This window comes from Nestor notabilis, unplaced genomic scaffold, assembly GCF_000696875.1.
Source record: "Nestor notabilis isolate BGI_N333 unplaced genomic scaffold, ASM69687v1 scaffold2811, whole genome shotgun sequence".
Taxonomy (NCBI): Eukaryota; Metazoa; Chordata; class Aves; order Psittaciformes; family Psittacidae; genus Nestor; species Nestor notabilis.
The window spans coordinates 36,662-58,225 of NW_009913200.1; the positions used below are offsets into that span (position 1 = coordinate 36,662).

The following is a 21,564-nucleotide window of genomic DNA, read 5'->3' on the forward strand; positions in this document are numbered from 1 at the left end:
AGCAGTGTTGTGATTGATTTGAGCTTAAAATAGGCCCTGGGAATTAGTGGTATGAAATCATGAAAACTGCAAGTCTCTAAAGTGGGGAACAAATGGATCTTTTTGAATCAACATCTTTAATTGCTTATGTTTCTGTTCTTTCCTCTTATGGAGTTATTCCAAAGAAAATAGTGGATCAAGTTTGAAGTTATTTTCCTCTTCCTCTTACGCTGATGAGCTATCGTGGGAGACGTATCTTAAAGGAGGTTGCAACACGCCAACTGAACCCCAGCTTTGGGCAATATATGCATTTTGCAGTCTCTATCCTTTCAGGTAAGAGTCTCTGGTATTGTCCAAAGTGATGAAGACAGTGAACAGGGGAAGGCCAAACCAAAGGCAGGGATGAAAAGGAAAGGAACAGACGGAAAAGAACTGATCTGATGTGCCTGTATTAAAAACAACTACTGAATACACTGGTCAAACACCGAGTGCAGGGATATAAAGTCAGCTGTATAACCTTCATAACTCTGCTATTTTTTAGAATGTGTTTAGCTGAGACTGCTCAGCCTTATCTAACAAAATGGTTTTCATTTTCTGTCACTCTCTCAGGTTCTTCTTGAAGGTTGCAGTAAGTTAGTTTATCAAAAATCCTGGCACAGCTCCTTTGGGAATAAGACAGTCATAGTCCCATCATCTCCTGAAGCTTCAGAATGTGCACATGCTCTCTTGCATCTCCACTCAACTAAAAATCCTGGCTGTCTGCACAGTTTGCAGGAGCCTTGGATCCCAAATTCCAGTCCAGAGAAAATTTTTACAGCTGAGTTGCATAATATCCTGACAAACTGTTTATAATGGAAGCACTGACAGATCCTTAACTGTATGGTTACAAGTCCTTTTTTTCTTCTCATCTCTGTTTAAATACTAATATGAATGAATGGCTTGGGGAAGAGGGTGATGCAACAAAATGGAACATAACTGTATTTTTCTGGGGGTTTCATTAGTATTTTTAAGGTAAATATCAAGATGTAGAAAAGTAAATCCAAAGAAACTGTAAGATTTTCTATTATAGTTTATATATATATATATATATTTAAACAAGAAATAAAGCTGTTACAAGAGGAATAATCTAAAGAAGAGAAAAGCAAAAGGGCGTGGTTTATACAGAGCATGACTAGCTAGGGAATTAATTTAGCATTACATCTTCACAAAAAAAGACATTTCAACCCAGAAGAACAGCTGCTAATACAGTCCATTTATCACATAAATGACGTCATCCCTTCAGTTTTACCAAACAATCTTTCCAAGCAGCAACACCTTCCTCTCCCCCTCAGTCTCTGCATCCAAAGCCCGAGGAAGCCAGACTTTTTCAGCAGACTTCAAAGGACTTGGAGTTCTGATCCACTATGAGCACAGCATGACCTCCACAGAAGGATAACGGAGACCTGGAGCAGATCCAGCATGGTGGCTATGGGGTCTGAGCTGTCTGAGCCCTTGCCACCTCGACCTTCCCTCCACACTTCCTCATGCCTCCCTTGACTCTCTTCAAGGCAGCAAACCCACCTCTGCAAATCAGCCCTTCTCTTTTCATCCTTGCCATCATGTTGGTTCTCTCTAGCTAGCACTCAACTCCCACATCCATCCTTTCCCTCATGGCAGCCACAGCAGCTTGGCTGTCGTCTCCAGGGCCTCACTGATCTCTGCACCCCCTGCACTGGGGAGGCCAAGTCAGCATCACCATAACATCACTGATACAAACACAACCCGCCTGACCTCACAAAACTCATAGAAATTGGAAAATGTCCCCATTTTTCACTCTACCACAAAGAATTGCCAAGAAGCACAGGGCAATCTGCAGAGACTTCCATAACTTGCCTGAGGATGGGGTCTGATGTTCACAGAGCTGTCGTGAAGGATGCACCAGCCCTGGCCCCTGCCTCCTCCCCTCGTGCTGCTCAAGAGCCTTACTTGAATTCACGAGTTCAGGTCCTCAAGATAGGTTCTTCTTTTGTTCCCCTTGATTTTAAGGGGAACATCCCCAGCTGCACACAAACACACATGAGCAACACCCATTCTCACCTTTCCTGGTGCACACATGGTCCCGTCCAGCGGAGGCCCTTTCTTTGTTTTGCAGAAGTAGGGGTTCTCGGGGTGGCTACACCACAGCTGCTTGCAGGGATCAAATGTACGGAACTGAAACACAAGAAAAGTCAGAGGGGATGATGCTTTGAGAGAGCTCCCACTGGACACTGCAATAGAAGCTGCAGCACAGTGGGGCTTTTCCTTTTCTAGCTGTAAAATGCCAGCTCCCATCCCTGATTCCTGAGGAACACTCCAGTGTCTGTGCATTATCTGAGCTTTCATGCAAAATCCTCAGTGACACTGAAGTGAGGTCCCATCTGCATTCAATGGGATGAAGTTGGGCAGAAACAGTTTTACGCTAGTGACCAAAGGGGCAAAGGGAAACCCAGTTCTCCCGCCAGTAAGACACACACTGTCTTTCCTTACAGCTTCTCCAAATGGTGCTGCTTCATTTGGCAAGCAAACCTAAAAATCCTTGTGCATTCATGGGAAAAGGAAATGAGCTGCTCAGACTGTAGCTCAGCTGCTGCAATCACCTTCTTAGCAGGATGGAAATGTGATCCAATGAATAAATCAGCATTTTACCTATAGGCTGTATAGGAGAAGATGAGCACCACCCACCACACAATATACTAAAACATGATATCTGAACATGCTTTTGGCTATTCTGAACAAAGAAGAATAGAAAGCCTCTGTCCCCCAGGCTCTGGAGAATGGCTGTAAGAAAAGACCCTCTTTGGCTGGGACATTCTTCTAAGGCAGCATCAGTGGGAATTGTGTCAAGACACAGCATTACAGCTGATGCTTTAAACCTTCTCATCCATTCTCTAGAGACATAACTCAGCACACATATTCCTGCAGATGGGAATGAAAGCAGAGATGTTACGTGTTAGCAGCTGTCACACCAGCTGAAAACATCTCTTTCCATTTAATATTTTGCCCTACTTGAGGAGCTGGAGGTGGGAGACACAGTCCTGCTGCTGAAGACTCTACTTTCTGAAGCTGATCCAGTGAAAGCTGCATTAATCTTGCCTTGTTTTAAATTTAGACTTTGTCTCTTGTTTTCGTGGTGCAAGAGAGCCAACCATATTATCAAGCGCCCTTGCAAGTTGCTCTACTCACTGTCAGATCTATTTTCTCATGCTGGGCATCAAAATGTATCATATTTTTCATGAAATTGGATCATAAAAGCAGTGCTCCATGTTAGCACTACAAGATACGCCACCAAATCCATTTCTTCCACACCTGGGTGGGAGTTTTGTAGCAAAATAGGAGGCTCAATAATGCAGTCAACTTATTTGCTTGAGGTCTACAGCTATTTGAGGCTACAGAATAAGTATTTCTGTAACTCCAGTTTGAAAGAAAAAAGACAGAGATACTTAACATATTTGTCAATATTCAACTGTTATTCCTTGCTTACAGCTAAGCAGGCACATCTTTCCTTGTGGGCTTCACTACACTGTCCCTATTAAGGGCATTTCACAGACACAACACTCCTGGATGAGAAATATCAGAAGCCAAACTTAAGTACTCACAGCTGTGCACATCATGTAGCCCAAACCAAAGTCAAACCGGCACTGCTCATTCATGGAGTAGTGAATTCCTGGCAGCTGTGGAAGGGAAGGCCAGTCGTGTTCAAAGGGATCATCACGCAGACAATCGTAGGAACTGCAACAGGCAAAAATTAGAGTAACAGATGGGGCTGTGAGACTTGCACAGTGTTTGTGGTTTCATTGCCTTTTTGTTCCAAGCAAAACAGAGCCTACGATTTCTCAGATGCTGGTCATGAAGAGCAACTAATATTGCAATTACATTCACGTTAACTTTAGCATATTGTATCCGCCTTTAATGGATGCTCTTTATATTTTTTCTGAAGCCCTTCCATTGTAATTTCCATTTAGCTTGCAGGTAAATTCCTATCAGTTTCCAGGCTCCTTATGTGAAAGGAATCAAAGGAAGAATCCACATGAGACCAAGAAGAAAAGAAAGTTTAATTAATTTTCCATTTGTGGAATTTCTTGCTGCCTGTAACTGCTTTTCAAGTGAAGTTTTAGAAGCAGACACCAGGGTAACCATCTGAGATTACCACTAAGCTTTGCAGTTTTCCTGTGTCCTTACTGAAAAGCAGCAACTCATTTACAAATGTGTATTTTCCTGCCTGCATTAAACACTCATTTGCTCCCTCTCTCTGTTTCTCCGATAGCTTTCAGCTCTCTCCATAGTTTGTACAAAGTTTCCTTTCTGCGTGATGAATATGGGAACATCTCCCCTCCTCCTAAATAGTGCAGACAGCCTGTAACGTACTAGAATCACATCTAAGTCGTGTGGAGGACAGAAGACTGATGCTAATATCAAAGACTGGTTAACATGGTATAATCGCTGGTTAATTCACAAGACCAACATGGTCAACAGTTATCTCTGAAATGTCTCTGAGTTATTTAACAGACATGAGGACAGCATAAACAAGTCTGTTCCGACAATCGTTCAGGTTGCCCTGAAGATACCAATAGCTCAAAGCAGAATTTTGAGGTTACATTTACTTCAAAGCAAACCACCATTCTGCTTTGTTATAAGATATTTGAAACTAGTTGTATTTAAAAGAATGTAAAGCAGCCCTCTAGGCCAGATGATTTTTATTTAATGCCTAATGCTTTGAAGGATCTTGCTAATTGAAACAATCGCACATCCCTCACGATATTTCTATTCCATTGCCATACCTAAGATATCCAAGATAATACAAATATTAACAAAAAGACTGACTCGTGTTTATTTCATGTATTTTGCTGCATTTTTCCTATGCATTTTCAGGTTTTGTTAGGCAAACCCATATTTTTTCCATACAACTTGCACGTAACAACAGGGGGAAGATTTTTTCTATATGGAGCAAAACCATGGTCATAAACATCTCAGTTTGCCAAGGAACTCCAGAGTAGATCTAGTGCCCAAAGTGTCAGGTTCAAAGGGAACTCAAGGGACATAGATGAAGCTGTTTAAATAGCTTCTACATTTAGGGTACTTGAAGGAAAAGTAACAACTGAAGAATTATTTCTAGAACCATGCTCTGTCTTTGGATATCTATTAAGGTCAAGAAAAGTCCTGAGCACTTGAAGGGCAGAATTTCCTCTTTAGGCAGCACCATCTTATCATTGACAGGTATCATAAGCAGCAAATGGCTTTTGAAGATGAATTTGGTATCTGTAAGACAGACACCACACTGCTGAGTAGCATAGGCACTCCTCCATCTGGAGGCTGCATTAGGGAGGGAGAAGAGTTAGCAATGAGATATGTAATAGTGTCTTCTCATAACCTCTGAGAGGACAGTATATATGCTATCGATGTCCAGAAAAATGAATAGATGTAAATGAAATGAGAACAATTTAAAATGGACAGAGAACTTGCATTACTATTTGCAATTGATGGGAAAGTACCTTGTCCCCAATAGGAGGATCCTTTGTTTTATTTAACCTCATTCGAGTAACTAACAAAAGGCAAAAGCACAAATGCTAGATTCAGAATTGTTCTTACATGCTTACTAATCAAAGGAGAGAGGCTGCTTAACAGCTACTCACTGGAGATATCGATTCAGCTCTTGCTGGCTGCAACGAGACCAGTGGAAGCGATGAAACGCGGCTTGCACAAGAGGGGCCATGATGCTCCCCAGGCGGACTTCGTCCCCGCATCTGTTCCCTTGGCCATCGTGCTCCATGCCTAAACTACCCCGCACAGGAGAGAGCCAGCACAGTTATATTGCAGGTGAACTCTGAGTGCCCAAGTGCTTCCACACCCCAAATGTCACCAGTGGTTGACTGCAATAAAGTTCTTAAGCTCCATGACTCTTGTCCACGAGCAAGTCGTGAGAAGTAAGACAGGGTGAATCTGAAGCCAAAGAGCTCATCCATAGTAGCTCCCACATAGATGCGTTGACCCTTGAGAGTACTTTCATGTGATTAGCTTAATCCTCTAGACTAAAAATACCTTCTTTGGACTTTCGTGCATATCCACATTTGTGAATTACTACAGCTCAATGAATCCATTTCTGGATTAAGCTAGTCCACCCTCCAGAAGTATTAACACTAATTTATTCATACTCCAATCTAGAGCTCTTCAGGAGTTTATCTAACTTTTAAAAATCACACCTTAGCTTAATTTGAAGTCATTTGCAATTGTAGGTAAGTCCTTTCCATGAGGAAAAAAAAAGACACCACACTGAAACTAGCTGCTGGAATTACCCAGTAGCATTCCCACATTGTTGCATGTGAAACAGCCTGGAAAGTGTTAGGTGCTTTCCAGAAATTATCCCAAATTACAGATGTTTAAAGATTTCCTTTCAGTTTTATTATAAATACGTTTTCCCTTTTCCTTTGTTAGGATTTTATATTGCATTCTTTTCTGAGCACTGTTTGACTAACATGTGAAATATCTGCCTGTAATTTAAACCAAATTACCAGATTGGGGCTGAATGTGATCTGAAAGATTACAAACGTTCTCCAGTGGAATCTCTTTTAAAGCTCACTCTGTCTTCTTTTTAATCCTAATTCAAAAATTCTGGAATCAAATACCATCTGGGTATCAATTCTATGTCCCTGTCTAATTAAGATACATTTACAGTGATTTCAACTTTTTTGTTTGAAGCCCTTAATAATTCTGATACAACAAAGAGAAAAGGGCCTGCAGGCTTTCTTCGGGAAAACAGAATAGATTGAAACTGTTCAGAAAAAAGCCTTCTGGGAAGTGTTGTTTCTCAAAGAGAAAATGGGAAATCAGTGGGTGTTCTCTGCAAACAGGGGAACTAAAATTCTCTGGGAGAAACCAGAGTTGTGATAAATGCTGCCCAGTCACTGGTTCTAATTGCATCAGTAAGTAAAATGATTGCATTTTTTATACGAAATATAGAACAGTTGTAACCTCAGTGTTTGGCACCTCATTTCTATACACTATTGTATCTTTTCCCAGAAGTAACATATACAGATGATGTGCTTATTTAAAATGGATTGTTTTCAAGAATCATGTATTCCACTGACTCAATGAATTCATACATTATGAGTACTTTACATTTCCACCAGGAGATTACAATACATCATTCAATCAACTCTCACAGGAGCCCGAGAAGATATTCTGGTATTAGTTCCTTTTTCCATTTGAAAATACCCAAATATAAAGCTTACTTAAGATCATAAAGAAAGCACTGGGATAGTTGAGACCTGAAGCCAGAGCCAAGCCTGAATGCTGTTTCTTAACATAAATTGACTCTTTCCAATGTTGTTGGTATTTGTCAGCACCAAAGACGTTTTAAGGTAGAACACATGACGCCCACAGTTCTACTCACACATGTCCAGTTTCATGAGCCACCACAAATGCAGATGAAAAACCATCTTCATGGTTGAGAGTGCAGCTTCGAACAGGATGACACATTCCAGTGACTGGAGCATAGCCTGTGAGAAATAGCAAGTGTTCCAGAAGACAGACAAGTATGGGAAGGCAATGTGGTGAGCAGCTCTAGGCCAAATACCTGTCTTTTGTTGTGACACAAAGATAGTTCATGTGGTCTTCTCAAGAGACCTCTGTCCTTGAACATTTAATAATGTGCTCCCTCATCTACCAAACAGATCAAACCAGGCTGCTGAATAAATGAAGACTAAATTCCCAGCTCACCAAGAAAACTGTTGTTACCTCTGGACCATCCTGCAACTGTCTCCCCTAAGTGCATGAGGCAACAGGGGAAAAGGACACTACATGCTGCTCACAAGGAGCTCGGTGCAGCCTGCAGGGAACACATGAGCAAAGCCCCAGCGCTGTGCTGACAGCAGACATGGCCAGCCCCAAAAGAATGGGAAAGCTCTGAGATTCATCCCCTCCAGTGAACAAACCTGATCTCACAGGAGGCACAGCCCTGAAGAAAGGAAAAAGTGGACAACACATGGCCTTGCTGTTCCAACCTCACTGTAACAATATTTCTTGGCAATCCTGCTGTGATGCAGCAACAGCTTTGGACAGTTTAAACACAGAATCTACTCTTTAATCTTTGGGCATTTTCAGGACTGTTTATATATAGAGCCCATTTTCTTGGCTTCAGCAAGAGCAAAGAAATGATCCAATAAATAACCCCACCAGTAAGAATGGATAAAATAGTAAGTGACACAATTACAACTGAAAATGGCCCTATGCAGAGCTCTTGGGGAAAGAAAATGTTAACCAAAACTAAGTAAAAGACGCACAATTAAACTTTGCATGACTAGCCTTGCTAAAGGATGAACACAAATGCCAAACAAAACCTGATACACATCTTACCTTGCATGCCAGATGGACCAAAATCCTGCCTTGTGAGAAAGATAGCATGGTCATGATATTCTGCATGCCCAGTGTCAGGTTTCTGTTGCAAGTAGGCCCAGCGACACACATTCTCCAGGCTTTGTGAAGGGTTCCCAATCTCTATCAGACTCATGGACTGCACATGCACAGGGGAAGAAGACACCAACAGTTAGTTATTAAAAGCTTGGGCAATTGTTTTCCCATCTTGTTCAGTTGGGACTAAACATCCCATTTCCATTACAAGTTTGTTTTTATAAAGCAGCAATTACAGTTCAGAAACAAATTTTACCAGATCAGGGAAGTAAGAAAATAGCTGAAGTTCATGGTTAGATTAAATGTGATTTCCTCATTTAATGAGGTCTAAGATACAACAAAAGAAAAAAAAAAATAGAAGAAAACCAAAAAGATGGGTATTTTAAAGACAAAATTGATAATGTGTGTTGTTATTTATATGCCACCAGCTCACACCATCACTTCCAGTCTGAATGTACAGTTTCTCACAGAATCCATGCCCTTATTAGAACTGCAGTGGCTCTTAGCCAGCAGAGACTAACCCAGCCTGGGGAAGGGTAATGTGTAATGGTCGAGGAAGCAAATGGCAACAACAGCTAACAGACAGCACCCTGCCCTGGTTCATCAGCCACTTTTGCTGTGAAACTGAGCTGTTAGAGCTTTTTTGTCAGACTTTTGAAGACTACGGGATGCTCTGTGAGTGTAAAACGTGAGAGCACTTTTTTCAGCTGTACTTGAATCATTAATTTCAGAAACTGACTTTCCCAATGACTGTCATTTAAAGTGCAGGTCATTCAGAAGGTAACTGTGTCATACCATTCACCCTATAAACCACACATTACGTGGTCGTGTGCCGACATAGCTTAGCCAACTCAGATGAGAGTTAGGTGTGGTGTAAAGGGCAATTCTCTTGAACAAGAAAGAGAAAGGAATTTTAAAATCCATCTACTACATTTATACTTTCTTAAGAATTCCCAGCTAATCCTACTTAGTTCTGTGCATTGCTAATACGTAAGAAAGCTTATTGTATGTGGGATGCTATAAAATGTATGACTAACTAACTGACCCATCCCAAGCCATCCATGATTTGTAAGAACTACATAGGTGAACCCTGGCTTTTCTTTTGCAAAAATTATATTGCCATGACAACACTGCAACCATAACACAAACCACTACAATTTAGATGCTATACTTCACTGTAAGCATTCACCATTCCAAAATACTTAATGTAGAGCAAAACCTTGCCTAGGCCAAGAATAAGAAAGGAGTAATATAATTCGTTTTCAATTACAAATGTATTTGACGTGTCCTCTAATTGAGTGCATGATGGAGTACACAGAGTATTGACTACATGAAAAAGAAAATCCTCAAACGGTTGTGGAAGAACAACTGGAATTGATAAAAGGAAAGCCTGCCAAACTGAGGTCTGATTCTGGCAAACCCAAAATATTACAATTCTGCAAATGTTCAGAAAAACAAATTAATAAACCAAATAGAGGCACAGTTTGGATTCTGATACCACTGTGGAATGAAAAAGTTGTAATATAATCCCATGCTGGATCATACTGCTTCCAGTCATAATTCCCTTGAAACTGAGCTAATAACTGTATTTAAATGGTGGGACAGTTGTGGTGCCTTTTTATTGCATCTTTGTATATTTATAAGAACAGACTTAAACAAACTTTGAGTCACTATTACAGAGTAAAATCCTGGGTCTTTGAGCAAAAATCCTATTCAGTTAAACAAGATTTGACCATTGTTGAAATGTTTAATAACACTCATCAGTGGTAAACCAAAAACAAACACACAAACAAACAAAACCCTATCTCCACCATCTCCACCTTGTTCTCATTCCTCCAAAGCCTCACAGAAGAAATCGATGCCTTCAAGGAGTTCAGTGAGAAATCTTATTGCAAGATTCAAAAAGCAAAGAATGCTGTAAAATGAAGTTGAGAAACCTCAAGGCATGTGTATCATTTGCTAATAGTTCTTTGTCTCCTGATGACCTCCTTCTGTACATTCTACCAAATAAAAATCATCACATCTTAGAAGCTGCATAGATTGAAAAACTGACAAAAACCACACACTATCAACATGTGCCTTGGTTTAAGGATATCTGAATATGTGTAAAGTATCTGGATGATCAGCAAACAAGCATGGAATACCAGGTCAATAATTTCCAAATAACCACTTTTTTATAACTTTCTTCTGCCATAGGTCACCTCTTCCCTGCCTGCTAAACTTGAAACCTTGAGAGTGGACTCCAGCACAAAAGCAGAAGATTACTCTCTGAATGAACTAATGCAGCAGCTTGCAGCACTTTTCTAATGAACATCAAGTCTACCAGAGTCCACATCAGTTTGCTGCAGTGTACCCATGGTTCTGGCATCTGGCATGAGTCAACAAATGTTTTCACTGTATACCTACCTCCACTTTGACAGCAAAACCACTGTTTCAGTTCAGGAGCATCTCAATGCTTATTTATTAAAACAATTATCTTTGAGGTTGAAAGGAGAACCAACTGGTTAATGTGGAGCATTGTGGGGTCTTTGGCATCCAACACAATGGAGAAAATGAAGAAAATCCCTTTGGCATTAGAGGGGAAACTGAGAACACACAAGCCTATAAATCAGCCAACAGCCTGAATTCTTTGCCAATGACAGAATTGTAACATTGGGAGTGTGGCATCCAAAATTGAGCCTTACTGCTCTTTAATTTGGTAAATGAGGTATCCTGTAGGAAGTGAATTATTTTAAGTGTCCATGTGCTACAGATATAAATAGCAAGCTGAGGTCCTGTGTCAGTGAAGAGGACTTCCAAAGAGTAAGAGGAAATACTCAGTCTACCTGCTGAGTACTAAGAGACCACTGAGCATTCAAATCATGTGGCCACTAATCCCTTGTCTTTCTTCACTGTAAGCAGCCTGAAAAGAGAAAACCACTTGATTCCTAGCAAATTTTCATTCAAATTCCCAATTTCTGCAGCTTGTCAAGGACTTCCAAATCAGAAAGGCTCCAGCAGTACTAACAGTGAATACTGCATGTCCAAGGAACCACCGATTGGGGTCCAAGTCAACCTCACCATGCTATGCAATTGCAATGGTTCAGACCAAAGAACCATGCCATGGTCCTCACCTGATAAAAAGCAGTGGAATGCCTAGGGAAGGGAATTAGAGGAATGCACATATAGCATAGTATTTCCCTCCAAATAACCTCCAATGCTCAGGCAATTCTTTGGATCAGAAATTTCCTGAGCCAAACATGCCTTTGTATTGCATTTTTATTCACTTTTCCAGCTGCCTCACCTTTACAGATAAACGCTGTTGTCCTTCAAGAAAGCAGCTTAGAAAATCGTGGGACCAGGCACAGCTTGTTACTGGACAGGGAAGATGTAATATGTTTTGGAATTAACTCTTGTAGAGAAATCAGATAACAGTTGATAATATCTTCTGTTGGAAGTCAATGGGGAGCTTTAATCAGACTCAGAAAAGCCAAGCCCCTTGTTAAACGGACAAAGCAAAAGGAGAAAGAGAAAAAGAGATAGCACAGTAAAAGAGATGTACAGTAATAAGGACAGTAAGTAAAACGCCTTTTTGTCAGATGAAAACAGACAAAGTTTGGGGGCTAGCAGGCTGCATGTGGAGAAGAGGTGTAGGTGTTACCATTGGCCAGCAAAGGGCCCACACTGCCAGGAACATGCAGGTCCGGCCGCTGGCTGGGAGCTCAGACCTGGCCGGGAAGGACCTCTTTCCAAACAGGACAGCAGGCCTGTGGAGAGCATTACTGAAACCCTGCCAATGGAAAGAGAAACTTTCCTTCTCACAGCAAGAAAAGCAAAAGATCTGTGGGCATTTCAGAGAACTGCTGATGGAAACAGATGGAGTTGTTGGCCAAGAAGTATAAAGGTCTCAGCTGGGAGAACATCCCCCATGCGAGAGGACACCACAGAGGGTTATGAGGACAGGCTGCCCTAGAGAGCCAGCTGAAATCCTTGCTCTGGGAAACTCAACATCTACTAATGCCTTTCATTTTCCTTCTTTTTTGATTCTGCCTTTATTTCTTCTCTACTCCTTTCTTTCTTAGATGGAAGCAGCGGAAAAAAATATACCAAACCAGACACTGAGTTGCAACTACCACTCACATAAAGAGGCAAAGCAGGGCAGTAAGAAATGGTTGAAAGTCATCCCTACATAAATCCAGAGGCCTCCGAGCCTTCTTTGCTTCCTGTCTTGTCTTCTGGGAAGTTATCAGTGGGATGTTCAGTTCTCCATTCTGAAGACACTAAAGAAAAAGTCATTTATGAAACTGACTGGAAGTTCCTTGAAATACTTGTGGAGGTTGTTTTGCAAGTGAGAAATATGTTCTTTTTTTTTTTCTTTAATAATTCCCAATTGTTAAGATTTCAAAAGGCCAGGTTGGACAGGACTTGGAGCAACCTGCTCTAGTGGAAGGTGTCCCTGCCCATGACAGGGGGTTGGAACTGGATGAGCTTTAAGGTCCCTTCCAACCCAAAACATTCTGTGATTCTATGAAATACAAAGTTATTTTAGAAGAAAACTGCAAATTTAGTCTACATTCTACCCAAACTTGCCAAGAATGTTCACTTTGCCAGTTCATGTGAAGACACACTGGTATCACAAACAGAATGGCAGCTTTCCTTAACCAACTACTTTATTTATCTGCCATTTGGCATAACTGGGTACAACTTTGCAATAGTGTTGATGAGCAGGTACTTGATGATAAGAACATAAGAAATTTAAGCTGGTCAGAAGCTTGCTGGAAAAGGACCTTTCCTAACTCATCCATTAGGTGGTGCTCCAAGAGTACCAACAGAGAAGGCTTTGCTGCTCTTCAGTAGCTCCAGAAGGAGCAGAAATATGCTCAACTTGATAGGCTTCAAACCATGGTAGCAAAAGTTGGACCATAGCAGTGCACACATTCAGGAAAGAATTTAACATATGACTTTCCCTTCTTGAATATTTAAAGTCTCTGCAAAACACACTGTTTACATTGCACTTCTCTTGTTCAATGCATATTGGATTAGGTCTTCTATATTCTTCTCTCATTCTGAACAAGACAAGCAAAAAATAAACAAATACAATTATTGAGTGTCCATGGTAACTGAACTAACAGAAATAGCTCATTCAGCAAACTGTCATTTTGCATTCAAAGGATTTGTAAAGCTTTCTTATGGCAGCAGTTTGTAAACATTTTTCAGTCTCTAATTCTGTATAAATATAAGCAGATCAGGAATACAAAGTACTGTTCACACTATCAGCCACCTCTACACTCTTCAAGGTCCCAAGAAAACACAATGGGAAATTATAAGCTATGAGTTATTTTATTATATAAAAATAAGGCACAATATCTCCTGTCATCTTGATCTCCACCTTAAACATATGAAAAAAGTGCAAAAATATGAACAGCAGCCAAAATGCTACATAATATATAGGTTCTAGCCCTGCAACTCAGCCTGTGCAGAGCTGGTTCCTGGATATGGCCAAAAGCTGGGGTCAAGAACTCCAACTTCAGACACGTTTATATACTATACTGCAAGATCAGAGCTGGATTTCTGCTGATCAGGTCTTGGGCACCTACCAGTGGGAGTGGGAAACTGAGATACTCAACTCTCATTAGTGACCTGACAAGGAGAGGCTGGAGAAGAGGGGGCTCGGGGACATGTTGTCGCATGTTGATGTAAATACCTGCTGGGAGGGGAGTAAAGTCAAGTGAGCCAGAGTCTTCTCAGTGGTATCCAGAGGCAATGGGCACAAACTTAAATATAAGAAATTCCATTTAAATGCAAGAAAAAAAGGGTAAGAGTGTTACTGTAGTTTTACAATAAGAGTGGCCAAACACTGGGAAAAGTTTCCAAGAGATGTTGTAGAGACTCTGTCTTTGGAGATATTCAAACCCCAGCTGGACAAGGTGACCTTGCTTTGAGCAAGGGGGTTAGACAAGATGCCCAGAGGTCGTGTCCAAGCACAGCTATTCTGTGACCCTAACGTGCAGGTAACAAGCTCCTTGCATTGCCAGGCACAACTGCTCTCAGCCAGTCCTCGCATTTTCCCAGGACAAGAGGAGCATTCATCCCTTTTCCTCCAACCAAAATGGTAAGGATGAACCAGATATAAGGGATAAACCTGGCTTGTCCTTCCACCTCAGCTGTGTCACTTGTGCCACCCCCTGGGGAACAGAGAGAAGAACCTGCCTCAGACAGAAATCTTCCCTGCTCATCATGCTTAGACATGAAAAGGTCAGATGGCAAAGTTAAAGAGAACACCATTTAATGAAAAGACCGAAGGTAAAATCTTGCCCCAGATGAAGGCAGCAGGAGTTCTGCTGATGTCTCAGATATGCACAATTGACAAATTGAACAGCCTGGTCCTATGAGACTGTAGGCATCCCACCCATACTGCCTTCTTCCTGAACTGCCATCTTAAAGCCATTTGGATTTTCTTCCCTTCCCTAATCTTTTTGAGAGGCTCTCTGCCTTGGTAGTCAGATTCCTCTTCCAGTTTCACCAAGTTAACACATGGCCAGTGTACGACCACTTGGTGGGTTGGTTTATAGCTAACACGGGTTTTCTCTCCCTACTGGTTGCCATCCCAGATGTGTACAGAGCAGACTCAGCACCCCTCAGCCTATCCCATCCTGTTCCAATCTGAATAAGGGTGATTCAAGCTATGCATGTTGCTCCAACAGACAGTTCAGGAGTGTCCTGCGCTGCCACGTTCGCATTTCCCAAGAACTAACCCTCGTAAATCCTCAGGTGGCTGCATTTATTGGAAGTCCTGCAGTCCCTGCAAAAGCCTTTCTGACTTTTTTCGCTCATAACAGTTTTAATTACACCCATCCCAGCTAAATGCGTGCTCTTCTCTGCCGCTGTGCAAGGGCAGCTCATCTGCACACAAAGTCACCATTGTTGATGGACAGAGCGTGGGGCTGGCGCCAGGAACTTATGAGGTCTTATCCCCAGCCTGCCAGTGGCCTTCCGTGTGGCCTTGGAAAATAACACTTAGAATCTTTGTTTTTTTAGCTGTAAAATGGGAATAATAATCTTTATTCATCCACCTCAAAGAGGCGATGAGAGGATTTTATGCAGTGCTCAGGACTTAAATGTTTCCAAACAGATTTTATAATAACCAGTCAGGGTTTTTAAACCCATTCTCAACTCATCTCTTGCCACCTCCTCTGCACTTGGTGATAGTGGTTGCTTTGCTTATTCCCCTGAGTATTCTAGAGCTAGCTGGATTACAGAGCCGTTACAACCAAAATAGGTCTAAATGGAATCATTTGCCCAAACATTGAATTATATTCATCTCAAATGTATCGACAGTTGCCAAAATTTGGAACCAATCTTCCTACTACTGAAGTCAAACAGGCAGAAGCGAGCCAGCTCATCTTTTTCCCATTTGAAGAAAAATGCACTGCACGTACTCTGTTTACTTGTTTGCAGTATTCCGTCACATCAAAACAGCCTGTGACTTTGGGAGTCAATGTAAAGAAAACACAAAGAAATGCAATGTATCTTCCAAAGCCACCATAGATGTGGAGCAGCCTTTACAGAAACACATTTTTCTATCCTATTGATGGAATTAATACATGAGTGGGCTTCGGTGAGGCATGGTCAAAGCCTTCACGAAGAATTGTTCATTTGTTTGAAGTACTAAGAAAAGTGGGGAGTCAGGAAAGGGCTGGTAGCTTCAGCACACCTACCCCAGACACAGCACAGCCACACACTGCTCTCTCCTCGAACACACCACCCAGCCAGCACACAAGCCTGGTGCTCCTTGGCAGGTCTCCACCTCTACCCTCAGTCTAAGTCCAGATGTGATAACCTGCACAACATGTTAACTCAGTAGAACTGTGTCAGCTCTTTTGAATTTGCCCCTGGAGTAATTTCAACACGTGATTACCACAGAACATCTTCCAATTTTTCATCTTACCAGGGCAATTAATGCAATTACTGAAATTACTTCTGAATGTACAGCTGCCTGTGTTTGAAAATATTAAAAAATAAGTACATTTCAAGAAATGGAGTACCTTCAAGCAAGAACCACTGAAAAGCTGGTTGCTATGCAACTCAAGTATTGTCCATATTATTCTTATCAACAGATAACATATTGTATAAACTAATATAATCCTCTTTAAAAAAACCCAAACCTGCACAATAGAGTAGAAGGCTTTTCAGTGGTGGAGAATTGGCAATAGCTCAGACTGCTGTCATAAACCTGACGCTGATGGTATATAATTCATCAATTACAGAACCATCATGTAATTATGTTGATTTAAATGGCACCCTTGCTAATATATATAAATTACCTACAATGAGGCAAATGAATCTGAAGATACCAGCTACATGCTTTCAAAAGAAATGCTTACTCAAACAAGACTGGGATAATATTTTCATATTGTGAAGCCAACCAGGCTGCTTCATTCATGCACCGCTTTAACTTGTAGACACTCATTTCCTTTCATTATGTACTTTGAATATATATTCCTAAAACTAATTAGTGCAGCTGTGTAGGATAGTAAAATATTGAAGGTTTTGTTGTAATTCTCAGAACTGGTTCAGAAAGTAAGAACTATACTCCTTTTATTTCTGCTTTTCCACTGCTAAATAATCCCAGCCGTCCAAGGTGAAACCTCCTCACCTTCTCCTTTCTGGTACTAGTCCTCTGATCAGAACCTTCAAACATTAAAAGATGTATTCTTATGCAGCCAGGGCATGTAGGCGCTCACACCATCGAGTGGAGAAGCAATGAAATGATACTTTTTACATTCATTTTCCTATTTTCAGAAAGCCATAAATTGCCTTCCATATAAATAAGAATCAGATACAGAAATGCAAGAAAAATTATCATCACAGTTATTTAGGGCAAGCTTGTGATACCAGAATTATTCCATTTTATGCCCTGCTGAAACCAGCAGGATCACTCAGAAACTACACCACCATCCACTGCAGATTACAGATCTAGAATCCCGAAATAGACTATCCACAAGCAGATTACACAGTGCTACCTGCAGTGGCTATTTTTGTGATGCGGCCAAAAACCCACCAAGAAGTGAAGGTTTCCATGTTCCACCCCACTCTCCTCTCTAAACATCAATATGAAATCAATAACTTTCATATTATCAATGGACAAACCTTTATTCTTCACAAGAAAATTAAGATTTTTAAAGTGAAATGAAGTATAACATAGCTCTTGTCTGCCATCAGAAAAATGGCAGGAGTTACTGGCCTTCAGACTGGCGCGGGTCTATAGAGATGGCCACACATCACAATTATAAAATACTTATGAAATAAGAACAGCAAAGAAGTGACCAGCCCATGTGCTAATTCTGCTGGCTTCTACCATTACCACAATGTCAGATTTTGACAAGACTCATTAGTCACTGTGCAATCACTCAGACTGAAGTCATTACAGCAATCACAAGGGCATTTCAATTATTTTGTAATTTAATTAACCACACACACCATGAGTTTTCGATCACAAAATGGCAAATATGACCTTTTTTACCTTTAATTTAGGACACACGCATGATTAAGCTTATCCAAACCACGTAACTACATCATCATCTACATCACTGCAGGAAGAGCAAAGATGGACCAGTGTGTTCAGTTCTCAGATGGGGAAGCTCCTACAGAACACTTTATCCCAAATCCACGTAACTGGACTCCAGCAGAGTCCAGACTATAAATCAGAGCTCCCTCATTAGCACCAGGGAGGAAAAGTCTTAGCTTAGTTGAGCAGGGTAAAGTGGTGAATGTCAGTCAAGCTTCACCACTGGCACCATCCATGATGGCTCTTCACTGACAGCATTTCAGCAACTTGCATGAACATACAGAGTCTTTGAGAGCCAGGTTTATTACGTGAACATGCCAACTCCAGTCACAGAAAGGTATGTTATTTAACACTCTGCTTTGAGCAGCTGGGCATTATGTTGTATAAGGAGCACTAAAATCACATGTCCTTAACCAAAGCATTTATCAACATACTTGAAACGCCCTGTTCCCGTTTCCATGGAATTTGATCTTGATTTGGTGAAAGTAGGACACAGACATGGAACAGTTTGATGCTTCTGAAAGCCATTTGGCATTTCATTCCTCTTTACCTGAGTTTTGCCTGTAGAGTATTCCTTTCCATAGGAACACCAAGAGAAAACACTTGGTTATTCTTAACTACAAATCTGAATTAAGAGCTGTGGAGCTCTTGCCTTCTGGCCCCTAGTCCACAGAACTCATGCTTAACTTTAAGCACATGTGTAGCTCCACTAAAGTTAAGCATAAGTTTAAATCATGATTTGGAATGAGGCTGTAGCCCTCAGCATCCTACAGAACTGATCTTGTGTTTACTGTTACATACAGTTCTTCCTCTACACCCCCATGGGTTTTTTTAGGAACCAAAATGTTCACTGTGTTTCATGGATTATTCCAAACAAATCTGAAAAGCTAGACTGTGAGGGCTAAGCAGCAACTTAAAATGACACAGGGAAAACCCAGAAGAAATTGAAATTATTTGAAATGTGAAGTTCAAATGATAAACAAATATATATAAACATAAAAGTTCTTTATATTCATAGACTGGTAAGGACAATCTATGACTTAAAGTACAAACCCAATACACATCACCAGTAACTACATTGTTCATGATAGACTGAAGTTCAGAGATACTGATATCCTCCATTCAAATTGACCTTCACTTACCTTGCCGTAGCTCAGCAGGATTATCCTCACCAAGACAACGTTAATGTGAGCACCCAGGGACTCATCATGATAAATTTCATTAACCTGCAAAAGAGTTCAGCACTTTAACCATGGGACTGGCAACAAGTAACTATGACAAGCAGTGCATAGCAGTACCTTTTATGCATGGTCATTAAGCCAAAGACCACTTCGTGATCACATATAAAATGTGTAAAATCCTACCAATGCAAAAAGCAATGTTTTCTTTTCTAAACTCTGTTGTAGCCTCTCAACAGGCCATAATTCTGGAAATCACTTAAAATCAACACATCATCAGAGACTTCATATTAACAGGTATTTAAGTGCCAGCCTAAATGGATTTATACATATCATGGTGCACGGACATGATGCAGTTGAGCTGATCTAACAGCTACTATTGGTAAGAAGGAAGATTCCTGGCTCCTCTCTACCTCATCCCAGCTCTGTGTGCCCGCTGGAGCCCAAAGCACCGTAATCCAAGTCAAATCTGAATGGCTCTCTGCTTTGCAAGACCATGCATGGGGAATGGGACGAGTGAGCAGAGGGACAGGACCTGAGTTTCCTGAGGGCCACTTGCTGGCTTGGCTCAGCTGCACCCTATAACTCCTCCATGTGGCACCCATCACATCACACTCTGACAAGAGGATATACTTCCTTCAAAAAAGCATGGTCAGCCACATGGGCTGGATTTATTGTGTGTCAAAACTAATCAATGTTAAACTCTGCAAGCAGAACAAAAGCTACCAAATGCCAGCAAATTAAAAACTCTCCTTTTTTTGTACTACAGCTGCATAACTGAACATGCACACAGGGAAATCACCCTAGGAACACTGAAAAGAAAACTGTAAATATTTAGAGTAGAGAATGAAATGTAGATGTATAAAGATTACTTGGGAAACACTGCTACAAGCAAGCTAGGCAAATATTAACTGTTACAGAGGCTGATTAAGGTATTCGGTGATGAAAAGCTGCATGAGACTCAGCCAAATGGCAGGGGTTAGCTTTACAAATTAGAAGAGGCAGATGAGATTCCCTGTAAGGCAAATGTCTTTCCTAAAACCTCCTTCCCTTGGTAGGGGTTGCACCAAACTAGACTGCTTTGCTGGCTGGACCTCAATTTCATTTATTCCTATAAAACAGATTCATTGCTACAAGCTAATAAGTAACTTTCAAAAAAACCTTTCATTAGAAACACAGTAAATAATGTCCTGTTTCTTCAATCAGCTCTAGTTTTAATAGCCCATCTTTTATCTCTGTAAAAATCATTACAACTAAATACATTACTGTAGGTTTTTGCTAAACAATCACTGTTGACATTTAAAGTGAATTTTAATTCATTTTGTTAGTGCTTTTGGATAGAAGAGCTTAATTTTATGCCTGGTCAAAGTCTCAAGATTTCAGATGTCCTGAGTTGATGGTGAGGAGACAGGTTGGTTGAACCACGGCTCCAGGAGCAGCCTCCCATCCCACAGGGCATCTGCCTGGGCACCTGAGGAACATGCTGTGGGGTGCCCGGGATCCAGGCTCCTTACGGGTTGATGAGCAGCTCTTTGGCTGGAAGATGGTGTGTGAGGAGCCCATGGCCATGAGTGGCTTCAAGGGCCACTATTTTCATTGTGGTGTAGAAGTAGCTACTCTGTTCAGATCTGGTAAACACCACCTCTGGAAATCAGATCATTTATTTACATGTCTAAATGAGACTTCAGAAGACTAACTTTAATTCGCCTATTTATAAAAATGTTCTACTTTTACTTTGAGGACCCTTACTGAACACAGATTATAAAGAGGTAAGACATAAACATGTGTTTTACCTTACAAAAATTCTTTCACCCTGGAAAAAGACCCTTGCATGTTGTCAAGGGAGGCAAGGATAACAATTTATCTCACTCTCTGTGTAGCGGAAAGAGAGCACACGCAACAAGGATATAAGGCTGAAATAAGCTGTAAATTACCTATACATGATGTGAGTACTAAACAAAACCTTCTGTGTATAGAGGACAGTAAACATGGCATGTAAATAAGTATTTAATTAGTTCATAAAGCATAATCCAAATTGCTGCACACCGCTTTCTCATTAACTTTCAGAGTTTAACCTAAGCCTCTTTTAACAATAGTTGAGTAACAGAACAACTGTATCACTGCTGCGTGCCAAACTGAAACTTGGCTTGAAAACGTTGATGGAACAGAACTAAAACACTGTTTGACTGTTCATGCAAATGACATCTAACAAACAAGCTGTGAATGAACGCAAGAGCACAAGCACTGTAAGGAGCCGCTTGGTTCTCGTGGGATACTGGATTTTCTGCAAGACAGTGGGGCAATTCAAAGCTCTGGGTCTTGGTTTCATTAATACGGATGAGTCCAACCCCTCTTCACATAGCAGCTGAATTGAACCCTCTGCACCGTTCTCTAAGCTAAACCATTGCTTTACTGCTGGTGTCTCACTGCACATAGATC

At 41.0% G+C, this 21,564-nt stretch overlaps 1 protein-coding gene across 1 annotated transcript in view; it reads right to left on the minus strand.

Moving 5' to 3' along the window:
• Positions 1-21,564, minus strand: part of ADAMTS2 (ADAM metallopeptidase with thrombospondin type 1 motif, 2) — a gene marked incomplete at its 5' end in the record, with an annotated part of 171,800 nt that overhangs the window by 23,594 nt on the left and 126,642 nt on the right. Inside the window, 6 exons of the mRNA XM_010023078.1 lie at positions 2,056-2,169; positions 3,594-3,726; positions 5,628-5,771; positions 7,385-7,490; positions 8,347-8,503; positions 19,090-19,173. Coding sequence (XP_010021380.1) covers positions 2,056-2,169; positions 3,594-3,726; positions 5,628-5,771; positions 7,385-7,490; positions 8,347-8,503; positions 19,090-19,173 — 738 coding nt within the window. The remainder of the gene's footprint in view (positions 1-2,055; positions 2,170-3,593; positions 3,727-5,627; positions 5,772-7,384; positions 7,491-8,346; positions 8,504-19,089; positions 19,174-21,564) is intronic.